Source organism: Pseudorca crassidens, chromosome 12 (genome assembly GCF_039906515.1).
Source record: "Pseudorca crassidens isolate mPseCra1 chromosome 12, mPseCra1.hap1, whole genome shotgun sequence".
Taxonomy (NCBI): Eukaryota; Metazoa; Chordata; class Mammalia; order Artiodactyla; family Delphinidae; genus Pseudorca; species Pseudorca crassidens.
In genome coordinates this window covers 83858998-83873333 of record NC_090307.1, presented here as the reverse complement: position 1 = coordinate 83873333, position 14336 = coordinate 83858998, and the positions used below count along the sequence as shown (strand labels likewise).

The 14336-nt window shown below is 44.5% G+C and overlaps 1 protein-coding gene across 1 annotated transcript in view; it reads right to left on the bottom strand.

Annotated features, from left to right (window-relative positions):
- Positions 1–12000, bottom strand: part of P2RX7 (purinergic receptor P2X 7) — a 53793-nt gene extending 41793 nt beyond the window's left edge. Inside the window, exon 1 of the mRNA XM_067700901.1 lies at positions 11717–12000. Within this exon, the coding sequence (XP_067557002.1) occupies positions 11717–11841 (125 nt within the window). The 5' untranslated portion in view covers positions 11842–12000. The remainder of the gene's footprint in view (positions 1–11716) is intronic.
- Positions 12001–14336: the final 2336 nt, after the last annotated feature.

Here is a 14336-nt window from a genome sequence, read left to right as displayed (position 1 = left end):
CGGGCCTTGTAGGACGAGTAGAGAGCGGGGAGAGGAAAGCTGAAGAGTCTGGGAAGGTGGAAGAGAATGAATGTGATAGAAACCTGGGTCCTCACACACCAGGCTGGCTGAAGAGGAGAGCTGTAGAGGGGCAGAGGAGGGAAGGATGGAGAGTGAGGTCATCCCAGGGAGTCCTCAGTGGCACACTGCACCTGACTCACCAGATGTAGAGCAAGGTGCCCACTATGAAGAGCTTCTTCAGAGTCCCAATCCATAAGTTTTCAATGACAACAACTTTCGCAGACGTATGCTGGCATCTCAGGTGGAATCGACTGTAAGCCATGGTAAGAGAGTCCTCAAAGCACCACGAGGAGGAAGTGCCTCTCAGCAAAGCCTGACTTGCCCTCACAGAGCTCACTGAACAAAGGTAACACTAGAGTGAAAGGATGTGACCTGAAAGTGAACTACCCTTCCATCAGGTTAACTGACGCTTACACCGGGGGCCAATAGATATTTTCGTGGGCCTCCAAGAGAACTATTGGTCCTGCACCCTCTGTGCCTCATGGAGAAGTTGAGCCTGCATCCTCTGTGTCTTATATTTAAAATCCCAGGAGAAGAATCTGATTATGTCCAACCCTGATCCATTCAGCTGTAGGCGGAGGTCAGGAAAGGGCCAGGGGCAGCCAGAGATGCACCGAGAAGTAAGTGGAGGAGAGCCTGCATCCCCAAGGCAAGTTAAATGCCGGTTGTGTTAGTTTCCCTTTGCTGCTGTAACAGACCATCATGAACTTTGTGACTTAAAATAACAGAAACATTTTTCTCTTAGTTTTGGGGGTCAGATGCCTAGAATCATTCTTACAGGACTAAAATCAAGGTGATGGCAGGCCTGGTCCCTTCTGGAGCTCCACTAGAGAGTCTGTTCTCATCTATTCCAGCTTCTGGAGACTGCCTTGGTATCCCTGGGCTCACAGCCGCATCACTCCAGCCTCAGCTCCTCTTGTCACAGCTCCTTTTTTTGATTTTGACCCTCTTGCCTCCCCTTGATAAGGACTCTTGTGATCACACTGGGGCCACTCAGATAATCAAGAATAATCTGTCCATCTCGAGACCTTGAACTTAATCACATCTTCAAAGTTCCTTTTGCCACAGAAGGTGACATATTCACAAGTTCCAGAGATTAGGACATGGAGATTTTGGTGTGGGGCGGGGAGGCATTATTCAGCCTGTTCTACTCTGCCCCGCCTTTCCTTGAGCTAGCTAGTGAGAGGGTTCAGTTTCTTGTAACCCACAGCTTGGCTAAGACATCACCCGCCCTTCTAATACACTTTGACTATTGCACTTCTTCTCCACCATCTAGTATACCTGGAAAACCCTTCCTTTTCATACTTCCCAAACTATGTCCCCCTCATTCAAAAAACGCCTACTGCAGAACACAATACTTTCTACGCATCCTACTGTATGGAGAGCAGAGAGTGAGTCCTAACCTATTAGTTAACGTTTACCAGCTAGAGGAAATATAATGGATACATGTAAAGGCATTGAGCTCCAAAACTCAGTTATGCATATACAGGCCATGGACCACCCAGATTGGCAGAGGTTTAACTTAGAGACCCAAAATTTTAAATAACTCTAAACCCATATTAACCAATGTTATGTTATATCATCTAGAAAACAAAACCCAAAAAACTAGTGTTGTCTAAAACTTTGGTGAGAGAAGTAGAATATTCCACATGAGGGTGGTGATAAGCCAATGCCCTATGCCCTAATTAGGCAGCAAGCAGTGGGAGCCCCGAGTTCAGGTCTTATAAGCCACATTTTTTAAGAGAATCCCTTTTGCTGTTGTAAAAGTAGAAGTTTCACAGAAAAGCACAAAGAACATGAAAAGGTTCCAACGTTCTCCCTCCCAGAGGTTTTCACTGTGGAAACTTTGAGAGTATCTTCCAGATGTCTCTTTATGCCCCCACCTAGACACACAAACATGGCCATGCTCTACATGCTATTATATAACCTGCTGTTTTTACTCAATAATATGTTATTAACTCTTTCCACAACAGTATTGATAAATGTATGATAAAGATAGATCTATGATATGTAACCACTTTGAATAGTTACAGAGTATTCTAGTATTCAGGTTGGAACATATGAAATTGCCCATTTTGTAGACCAAAACAGTAGAATATTGGCAATTTCATACGGTTCAGCCTAAGAAGTGAATTGTGAAAATTTGCCAGCTGGTCTCTTACTGATGGATATTTAAATGGAACTTTTGTTCATTTTTCCCACTTATAAACATTTTTGATAATCTTGATATAGCTTTTACTACATGCCAAGCACTCTTCTAAGTGTATATTAATAATAAATATTAACTCTTTCAATCCTAACCTTCCCAAAAATAATCCTGTAAAGAAGCTATAGTGTTACCCACACCTTATAGCTGAACAAACTGTGGCACAGAGAAAGTGCGCCCAAGTTCACATAGTGCTATAGACTGAATGTTTGAGACCCCCCAAAATTCATAAGTTGAAACCTAACCCCTATGCGTTTGTATGAGGAGGTGGGGCCTTTGGGAAGTGAATAGGTCATGAAGGTGGAGCCCTTACGAATGGGATTAGTGCCCTTATAAAAGAGGCCCCAGAAAAACTTCACCTCTTCTTCCATGTGAGGGTACAGCAAAAAGATGACCATCTATGAACCAGGAAGCAGGTTCTCACCAGATACCATATCTGCTGGTGCATTGATCTTGGAATTTCCAGCTTCTAGAACCATGAGAAATAAATTTCTGTTGTTTATAAGCTACTCAGTCTATGGCATTTTGTTATAGTGGCCCCAGTGAACTAAGACACATAGTAAGTAGCAAAACTGGCTCCACAGCTTATGCTCTTTTGTGTGCTATTGTAAATGGAATTGTCTTCTTAATTTCTTTTTTAGATTGCTCATTGTGGGTGTATAGAAACACAATGGATTTTTTTTTTTTTTTTTTTTTTTTTTTTTTGCGATATGCGGGCCTTTCACTGTTGTGGCTTCTCCTGTTGCGGAATACAGGCTCTGGACGCGCAGGCTCAGCGGCCATGGCTCACGGGCCCAGCCGCTCCGTGGCATGCAGAATCTTCCCGGACCAGGGCACAAACCCACAGATCTTAACCACTGGACCACCAGGGAAGGCCACAGCAGTGAGAGGCCCGCGTACTGCAAAAAAAAAAAAAAAAAAAGAGTAGCCCCGCTCGCCGCAACTAGAGAAAGCCTGCACTCAGCAACGAAGACCCAACGCAGCCAAAAATAAATAAATAAATGAATAAAAGAATATTTTCACACCTGAGGTAAATTCACACCTTAAAATAAATTTCTGGGTCAAAGGATGTGCACATTTTTTATCTTGATTCATTTTGCCAAACCACAAAATCTTGAAGCACTTCCTGTTTTCACCAGCAAAGCAAGAGTGCATGCACCACAACCCTCAGAATGGGAGAAAATATTTGCAAACGAAGCAGCTGACAAAGGATTAATCTCCAAAATATACAAGTAGCTCATGCAGCTCAATATAAAAAAAACACAACCCAATCCCAAAATGGACGGAAGACCTTTCTCCAAAGAAGACATACAGATGGCCAACAAACACATGAAAAGATGCTCAACATCACTAATCATTAGAGAAATGCAAATCAAAACCACAATGGGATATCACCTCACACCGGTCAGAATGACCATCATTAAAATCTAGAAACAATAAATGCTGGAGAGGGTGTAGAGAAAAGGGAGCCTTCCTGCCCTGTTGGTGGGAATGTAAATTGATACAGCCACTATGGAGAACAGTATGGAGGTTCCTTAAAAAATGAAAAATAGAACTACCATATGACCCAGCCATCCCACTACTGGGCATATATGCTGAGAAAATTCAAAAAGACACATGTACTGGGGCTTCCCTGGTGGCTCAGTGGTTGAGAGTCCGCCTGCCGATGCAGGGGACACGGGTTCGTGCCCCGGTCCGGGAGGATCCCACATGCCGCGGAGCGTCTGGGCCCGTGAACTATGGCCGCTGAGCCTGCGCGTCTGGAGCCTGTGCTCTGCAACGGGAGAGGCCACGGCAGTGAGAGGCCCACGTACCACAAGAAAAAGATACGTGTACCACAATGTTCATTGCAGCACTATTTACAATAGCCAGGACATGGAAACAACCTAAATGTCCATTGACAGATGAATGGATAAAAAAGATGCGGCACATACATACAATGGAATATTACTCAGCCATACAAAGGAATGAACTTGAGTTATTTGTAGTGAGGTAGATGGACCTAGAGTCTGTCATACAGAGTGAAGTAAGTCAGAAAGAGAAAAACGAATACTATATGCTAATGCATATATATGGAATCTAGAAAAATGGTACTGATGAACCTAGTGGTAGGGCAGGAATAAAGATGCAGACGTTGAGAACAGACTTGAGGACACAGGGGGGGAAGGGGAGGCTGGGAAGTAGTGAGTGAGTAGCATTAACATATATACACTACCAAATGTAAAGTAGTTAGTGGGAAGCAGCCGCATAGCAGAGGAAGATAAGCTTGGTGCTTTGTGATGACCTAGAGGGGTGGGATAGGGAGGGTCGGAGGGAGGCTTAAGAAGGAGGGGATATGGGGATATATGTATGCATATAGCTGATTCACTTTGTTGTACAGCAGAAACTAACACAACAATGTAAAGTAATTATACTCCAATAAAGATGTATAAAAAAAAAGTGTGCATGCACCACCTTTTAAGAGAGCCTTGACAAACGAGAATGTGGTTATGTGGGGTTGGCTGAGATAGTAAAGGGTCTGGATACTGTGTTAGGGGGACATAGCCAGAGGGACTGGGGCTATTAGTTTGGAGAATTTGAGAAATATAATAGCAGACTGCAGCCATTTGGAAAGTGTCCAGTAGAAAAGGGACCACAGGGTAGAACTCTAATCAAAGGGAAAAATTAGAGGGAGTTAGATTTGGGTTCAATGTAAGGAAGAAATGTCTAACAATTAGAACAGTCCCAGAACAGAACAAGCTTTCCTTGTGGTTGCTAGTTGGTGACGACAGCAACGATGATGATGATGATGATGGTGTCGATAACGATGACAACGTGATGATAATTTTCATTTATCTCATCATCTCCTTTTCTCTCGAGTCTCCTCTCCATCTGCACTTCAACATCATTTCCCATTTTAAAAATAAACCCTCCCTCGACCCCACATTCTTCTCCTTCTACCACTTGATGCCCCTCTTCTCCTTTGTAGCGAAGTCCCTTGAAAAAGTGAGTCACCACATCCATTTCCGCATCTCCATTCACTCCTCTGCTCACTCCAGTCTGGCTCCCCGCCCAGCCCCAGAACTTCTATAAAGCTTCTCGTGCCAAGTGAACAACACCACCATCGGTAAATCCAATAGACACGCCACAGACCTGGCAAACTCTCAGCAGCATTTGACACCAGTGACCATGCACCATCTCCCTGCCTCCCCTTCTTCCCTCAGCTTCCCAGAATCCACATTCTCCTGACTTTCTTTGGTTCTCCACGTTCGCCCTTTCTGAGAATCCTTTGGAGACCTCTGTGCTTCCCATCATTTAAAGGTTAGCATTCCTTAGGGGTCTGTTCTAAGCCCTCTTGCCTTCTCACCTACATCCTCTCTTGCTGGTCAGTTGCAGCTACTTCCATATTTCTAGTTACCATTTGTATGCTGGTGATATATAAATCTACACCTCCAGCTCCAGATTCATATATCCAGCTAAGCATCTGTGTTTGTGTGTCCCATAGATTTGTCAAGCTCAGAGCCTTCAGTTCTGAATTCATCTTCCACCCTAAATGGGCTTTTTTTCCTCACATTTCCTATCCCCATAAGTTCTTCCACCACTCTTCAATTGCCCAAGCCAGAACATGGCACACACCCTGATTCATCCTTTCCCTCATTCCCCCCATCCATTCAATTGTCAAATTTTTTTGTTTTATCTTCCTAATGTTATTCAAAACAGTCTACTTCTCTCCTCTACCACTCCTCAGACCAGATCACCAGATCACCATTAACTCTCACCTGGATGACCCAATAGCCTCCTACATTGTCTCCCTCCCTCCGTTTGTACTCTTACCTCCTCCATTCTCTGCAGTACTTTAGTGGGAGCTTGGACTCTGGGGTGAGATACTTGGGTTCAACATTGGCTCTACCACTTACTACCTACATGACTTTATGTAAGTAACTTAGCCTTTCTGAGTCATCATTTCTTCTTCTATAATTAGGGGATATTAATATTATATTGGTCAGGGTTTCTAGTTCTAAACAACAGAGTTCACTCTGCCTAGTTTAAGAAGAAAGATTGTCTAGAAAAGGCAAATCTATAGAGGCAGGGAATAGATTAGTGGTTGCCTGGGTCCAGGGGGTGGAAATGGGGAGTGACTGCAAATGGGAATGAGGGATCTTATTGGGGTGATGAAATGTTCTAAAACTGGATTATGATGACGGTTGTACAACTTGGCAAATTTACTAAAAATCATTGAAGTGTATGCTTAAAATTGGTGATTTTGTGATATATAAATTTATACCCCAATAAAGTTGTTAAAAAGTAAAGGAAGAAAGAGATTTTAAAGGACATTAGGCAATTCTTACAATCTCTTGGAGGACCAAAAACCAGGATTGCTGAGACACTACACAGCCAGGAACAACACCCAGAGAGCAGGGACTGTTCCAGAGAAAAGACTTGGCCAGCCACTGCTAAGCCCTAAGGTGGGAACTCATGCCGATAATGTTTGGGAATGAGTGCCAGAATCTTAGTCACTGCCATCCCCAATGAGCTGAATGCCTGGGGCTATACCTCCTATAGTAGGCTGAATAATGGCCCCAAAGCTATCAGGTCCTAATTCCCAGAATTTATAACTGTTACCCTATTTGGGAAAAGGGTCTTTACAGATGTGATTAAGTTAAGGATTTTTAGATGGTGAGATGATCCTGGATTATCAAGGTAGGCCCTACGTGCCATCATATGTGTTCTTATAAGAGAGAGACAGAGGGAGATTTCATGCATGCGCGTGCGCACACACACACACACACACACATATACAGGAGAAAGTTTTGTGAAGGTGGAGCAGAGTCAAGGATGCTGGCCTTGAAGATTGGAGTGATGTGATCACAAGCCAGGGAACACAGGCCACCCCCAGAAGCTGGAAGAGGCAAGGAAGGATTCTCCCCTGGAGACTTGGAGGGAGCGTGGCCCTGCCAACACCTTGATTTTGGCCCAGTGATACTGATTTTAGATGTCTCTAGAACTGTGAGAGAATAAATCGTTTTAAGTTACCAAGTTTGTGGTTAATTGTTACAGCAATGACAGGCAACTGACAACTGGGCAAGAGAACAATTACAAGAGGTCCACATACTGCTTATTCAGACATTTAAAAGTCATAACAGACTTTTTTTTGTATAAATTTATTTATTTTTGGCTGCGTTGGGTCTTCGTTGCTGCACGTGGGCTTTCTCTGGTTGCGGTGAGCAGGGGCTGCTCTTTGTTGCGGTGTGTGGGTGGTTTCTCTTGTTGTGGAGCATGGGCTCTAGGCACGCGGGCTTCAGTAGTTGTGGCGCACGGGCTCAGTAGTTGTGGCTCGCGGGCTCTAGAGCACAGGCTCAGTAGTTGTGGCACACAGGCTTAGTTGCTCTGCAGCATGTGGGATCTTCCTGGACAAGGGCTCAAACCCATGTCCCCTGCGTTGGCAGGTGGATTCTTAACCACTGCGCCACCAGGGAAGTCCCTAAAAGTCATAACAGACTTTAAAATGAAACGTGTTTTTTCATCTACCCAGACATACCTTCATTACAACCTGGAAGGCCCGATTCAACTTTAGAATTCTTGGACTCCTCAGAATTCTGTGCCAGAACTTGGAAGCATTGGTTGAAGAGGCCTCTGACCCTTATCCCTTAGCCCACCCCCCTTCTCATCTCACTCTGGCTCCTCCCAGCTCTGTGAGGGCCTCGTGCACCTATGTATGGATGCCCTGCACTGTATGCCTAAGCCCCCTCCACACCCTCCACCTGCATTCAGCTGCCCCTTGGCCATCCCTTGATCTCAGGAGCATGCCCCTGGGTGCTATGGTCTCCTCTCAAGAGGATAAATCTGTGAAAAGGTTAAGGGCCATTTGGGAAGAGAATTCTGGGGTCCTACATACCGAGCATGGTGGGATGGGGGGAGTGCATCCAGTGCTCTGGATTGGCACATTCTGCCCCTGAGGCAGCAGACTTCTAAGGGGACACCCATATTTCCTGTATCCTGGCATACACACCCTGCCTAATCCCCCAAACTTTGAGTATGATGGAAATGCTTCCACAATTAGATTATACTATACAGTTGACCTGAATCTAGCAAGATCATCTGAGTGGGCCTGACCCAAACACATGAGTCCTTTAAAAGCAGAGAATTTCCTTTGGCTGGTCCCAGAAGAGAGGTCAAAGATTTGAGGCATGAAAACATTGTATCATCACTGGCTTGAAGATGGAGGGGGCCATATGGTAAATAGTGCAAGTGGTCTCTAGGATCTGAGAGTGGCCCCTGGCTGACAGAGCTCTGAATCCCATGACGGCATGGGATTGAATTCTGCCAACAGGAAGAATGAGCCTAGAAGTGAATTTTCTCCCAGAGTCCCAAAGTGAGAACTCAGCACAGCTGACACTTTGATTTCAACCTTGTGAGACCCTGAGCAGAGCACCCAGTCACGCCAGGCCCAAACTACTGATCTACAGAACTGTGAGCTAATAAGTGATGGTGTTTTAGGCCACTGAGTTTGTGGTAATTTGTTACGCAGCAACAGAAAACTAATACAGCCCCACAGGTTCCTCACTCCATGGGGAAGCTTGCAGCTAGCAGAGGGCCAGGGTGGGGTCTCTAAAGTGTGGGGTCCAGGAAGTGGTCCCTATTGTGTAGGTCAAGGCTGGTACTGTCCCCATCCATTCCTTAAGATGAATTCTGCTCATGCCCAGCACCCTATGCTATTTCCTGTGTACCAAAGTGTTGTTGTATGGTGCATATGTTTGAAAAGCTTGGGTCTCAAAGGTGGAGGTGAAGGAGTTGGCTTATTTTAGGGGACATGTTGAGTGGAAAATGTTCACAGGTAGGGAGGCAAGATGCTCATGCTATGAGAAGCGTGTGGGAACAGAAACTGACTGAGGGAACCCCATTCTCACGTTTACTCTGGGGCACCCAACTGCTGAATCATTGCACTGTTTAAATTGTGCTCTCTCTCCATGCTCCTGTGGAACATGTACAACTGAATTTGAGGGAATTAAATGCTCGTAAGAAAAGATTCCACCATATGAAAGAAAAATATCATTATAAGGTGTTCTCATAATAATCTGTTCATATATATACAGCAATCTTCTTTTAAGACATTGCATGCTAGACCCGAGAATACCAGGAAGCCGCATCATAATGTAGAATTGTGACATATGATCTATGTATTGATTCATAAGGGAGAATTTATTAACTATATTCTTTATTATCCATTCTGTGATATCTGGTCTAAGTAATATGTCTTTAGAATTTTAATATACATGCATATTATTTAATATTTGTTGCATAGAAAACATATGACTCAAATAATGATAATCCTAATAATATCAGATGGGGAACCAAGGCTCATAAAGGCGAAGGAGGTTTTTTTTTTTGTGGTACACGGGCCTCTCCTGTTGTGGAGCACAGGCTCCAGATGCGCAGGCTCAGCGGCCATGGCTCACGGGCCCAGCGGCTCCGCGGCACGTGGGATCTTCTCGGACCGGGGCATGAACCCGTGTCCCCTGCATCGGCAGGCAGACTTTCAACCACTGCGCCACCAGGGAAACCCGGCGAAGGAGTTTTGAATCCACATTTCCAGATCTGAAGTCCCAAGCTTGGGCATGATTACCTTGAGGGTCAAAGGAGAGAGTGTATATGAAAGTACCTATTATATTCAAAAAGATTATTTTTAAAAAATAGCTACCATTTGTGAAGCTCTTACCCTATGCTAGGCATTGATAAGAGCTTGTCGTGCCTTTTCTTGTATAATTATAATATGTTAAGTGACTTGATCAAGGAAACTTAGCCAGGTTTATGAAATAAGTTGCTTTAACTTTTAGCTGGTAAACTGCATTGTCTCTCTAATAGATGCAAGTTATCATCATCATCACCACCATCACAAAGAACAAGGGGGCATTAGCCATTAGGGAAATATGAATCAAAATCACAACGAGATACTCACTAGGATGCCTATAATCCAAGAGACAATAACAAGTGATGATGAGGATGTGAAGGACTGGAACATACATTGTTGGTGGGAATATGAAATGGTGCAGCCACTGTGAAAAACAACTGGGTAGTTTCTCAAAAGATTAAAATTAGAGTTTAGGAGCTTCCCTGGTGGCGCAGTGGTTGAGAATCTGCCTGCCAATGCAGGGGACGCGGGTTCGAGCCCTAGTCTGGGAGGATCGCACATGCCGCGGAGCAACTAGGCCCATGACCCACAATTACTGAGCCTGCGCATCTGGAGCCTGTGCTCCGCAACAAGAGAGGCCGCGATAGTGAGTGGCCCGCGCACCGCGATGAAGAGTGGCCCCCGCTTGCCACAACTAGAGAAAGCCCTCGCACAGAAACGAAGACCCAACATAGCAAAAATAAATAAATAAAAATAAATAAATAAAATAAAATAAATAAAATAATAAAATAAAATTAAAGTTTACCAAGCGATCCACCAATTCCATTTTTAGGTACATACCCAAGAAAACTGAAGACATGTTCATACAAAAATGTGTACACAAACGTTCACAGCAGCATTGTTCATCATAGCTGAAAATTGGAAACAACCCAAATTTCCACCCAAAAGTGGTATATCCATATAATGGAGTATTACTCAGCCAAAAAAAAAAAAAGGAGTGCAGTAGAGATACATATTCCAACATGGATGAACCTTGAAAACATAATGCTAAGTGGAAGAAGCCAGACACAAATGATCACATATTGCATGATTCCATTTATAATGAAATATCCAGAATATGCAAATCCATAGAGACAGAAAGTAGATCAGTGGGTGCCTGGAGCTGCAGGGGAATAGGAGGATTGAGAGTGATGGTTAAGGGATGAGGGAGTGGGTTGGTGTTTTTTTTTTTTTGAGGCGATGAAAATATTCTAAAATTGATTGTGGTGATGGTTGCACAACTCTTTGAATATAGTAAAAACTACTGAATTATACACTTTAAATGAGTGAGTTGAATGGTATGTGAATTATATCTCAATAAGTTGTTAAAAAAAAAAAAAAAAAAGAGCAAGGAGGGTCTTTCTGACCCTGGTGAGGACCTAAAGTTACATTTACAGGTCTGGTCCTATTCCTCCCCCTAAGCGGTGATGACTCGTGTAGATGCCAGCATTATCACCAGGCGTGCCCTGAATCCTTGACTCCTTCCTGGGAATCCAGGGTGTTGCCCTGCATTTTCCCACCTGCCCCAGGCATGCCCTGCCCAGCTCACCCCAGCAGTCCTGGGTTAGAACCCAAAGTGTCACCCTCCTTTCTTGTGGCTTCTCCCTGCAGGAAACTGGCATACTTCCTCCCGCCTGCTGCTTCCTCCCCTGACTCCCACTTCTCCCCAGCTTGCTGTGAGCCTCATGTCTCAGATTTTAAAACCACAGGGAATTCAGGATGTGCACAAGAAGCTGGACCTTGAGGTTTTCTGTGCTGCCAGCCACTGCAGAGATTTAAAGTCATCCCCACAGCCCACTTACCTAATGTAGGAAAAGAACAACACATGGAAGAACCATTTAATGGTGCCATAATTCATGCTCTGGATCCGGATGACTTTGTTTGTCTCATACTGGAAAACATCGTTCCAGCTGCAACAGGCTGTCATGGTGAGAGGCTCGCTCTCCACTCGGGGCTGGACCAGGGCTCAACCCTCCCAGACCGGCCACAGCAGACCCAACAGTAAGAGGAAAATGAAACGTCCTTATTCTTAGCAGGAACCTTTAAGTTTGAATTCCTCCAGTGATGTCAGAGTCGGGGCGGGCACTGGCAGCTGCCCAAGATGTGGCTGAGAATAAACAAGAAAAGCCAAGTCCTACAGGCCCAGCTGGCAGATGTCCCCGCCCCAGCTGGCCTCCCCCGGATGCCTGCACAAAGATGGTGTTCAAAGGAAAGGCATTTTAAGAATTCTGCCTTATCCCCTTTTTCCTTTCACTTTTTTGGGGCTCATGTCAGTTGGGGTAAAGGGGCAGCCCTTCAAATGTCAGGAGACCCAGAGCTTCCACTGTGCCTTAAGAAAGAGCCTAGATCTTTCCATTGCCTCAAGCCCCACTCAGAGACTGATTAGTTCATTTCTACAACCCTTTATTTAGCCCCAGATGTATGTGAACACTGGATGAATGAAGGTCTCCCCGCTCCTCCCTCCCTCACGTCCTCACAACACTCTGGTCTGTAGAGGAGGAATTAGATTTGCTGGGGGCTGGGTTTGGGGGAGGACTTTATTTCTATGCTGGATATTTCCTGCCTGACCCTCAAGATCCACTTTCCACTCTGCTTCATTCCCTCGGGAGGTCAACCCATGACCTAGCCCAATCAGCCTAAGAAACAAACCTGCCATCCAACAAAATGAGGTTGGTTTATTGACCCATTCAATGAGGCAGTATACAAACAAAGGGATAGAATTATCATCAGATTCTGGGGAAGGTGGAGTTTAGATCAAATTTAAATGAAATCAAGTTTTCACAGGTTCAAAGCAAAGCAGTTTTATATAAAACAGTCAACTTTAGATCTGGATTGCAAAGTGGACCCAGGGCCCTGTTTCCTTGGAAGCAATAAAGCTAAGATAGATGTTGCTTGTTGTTTCCAGAAACCCAATATCTGAAGTTCTGCACCTGAGCTGCAAATCGAGGCTGCCTCTCTGTTTCAAGGTGACTTAGATCCTCCAGGCAAAACAGGAACATTTCATTCTTACAGATGCAATTTCAAATAGCAAAGTTTGTGATAGTCTATGATTTTAGAGGGTGATGTTTCTCAGTAAGTAACAAAGTAGCAGTCACTCACTCAAAGATGGGGGCTATTATCACCTTACAGCTACACAGAAATACTGTTTCGTGTTCCCTGTGCTGTGGACTTTACCCATTTCTGCTCTTCCTGTCTGTGGAATGTGGTTAAGACTCTGCGCTCCCAATGCAGGGTGCCTGGGTTCCATCCCTGGTCAGCCCGCATGCCACAACTAAAAGATCCTGCATGCCACAACTAAAAGATCCTGTGTGCCACAACTAAGATCCCACAGGCGGCAATGAAAATCCTGCATGCCACAACTAAGACCCACCACAGCCAAATAAATAAATAAATACTAAAAAAAAAAAGATGGTCTCTGGGGAGGGAACAGGGGGATTAGTCAGTGTCAAGAGACTTATCACCTTTCTATGAAGTTTTCTCCACCATATGTATGCATTACTTAAAAAAAAAAAAACAAACACACACACACACACACACACACACACACACACTGATAGATTTTTAAAAGCTATATCTCCAGACCAAACCTGCCTTTTGAGCTCCATACCTGTGGTCTATGAACCTGCAGACCTAAATATCCCGCAGACACTTCAAATCACAACTTAAAAACGGAACATTTTCCCATAAAATAATAGTGTGAGCAAGGACTAATTAGAGCAAAAGAGTGGAGACAGTAAATGGGGTCTACATTTCCTGTTAGCTTGGCTATGTGAGAAGAGGGGTAAGGGAGATTTTTTAATGGGGGTCATAGAGTCAAGGGAAGATTGGTGTGTGTGGTTAAAAAAACCAAAAAAAAAAAAAAAAAAAAACCCAAAAATAAAATCAGGGGAGAAAGAAATTACTCAAAATGTGATCTCACAGCAATTGTCCAGCTATTTACAGGAGGTCGGTGGAGGGGAGGGGATGTGCTATTCTAACTTTTCATATTTAAAAAGATGTGTAGGGCTTCCCTGGTGGCGCAGTGGTTGAGAGTCCGCCTGCCGATGCAGGGGACACGGGTTCATGCCCCGGTCCGGGAAGATCCCACATGCCGCGGAGTGGCTGGGCCCGTGAGCCATGGCTGCTGAGCCTGTGCGTCCGGAGCCTGTGCTCCGCAACGGGAGAGGCCACAACAGTGAGAGGCCCGCGTACCGCAAAATAAATAAATAAATAAAAGATGTGTAGCTGTTTGAAATGTAATAGAATCATCGAAAGTGAACAAAATCAGCTACACAAAAGGGATATTCAAGTCACCGTTCTGTTTGTGTTGCACACATTTTGCGTTATCGTAGAAATGCAAAGATAACTGGATGCCCTTTGAAATAACTCAACTGATAACTATACCATACCAGCACCGGGCTGATGCTTGGTTCTTTCTCCCAC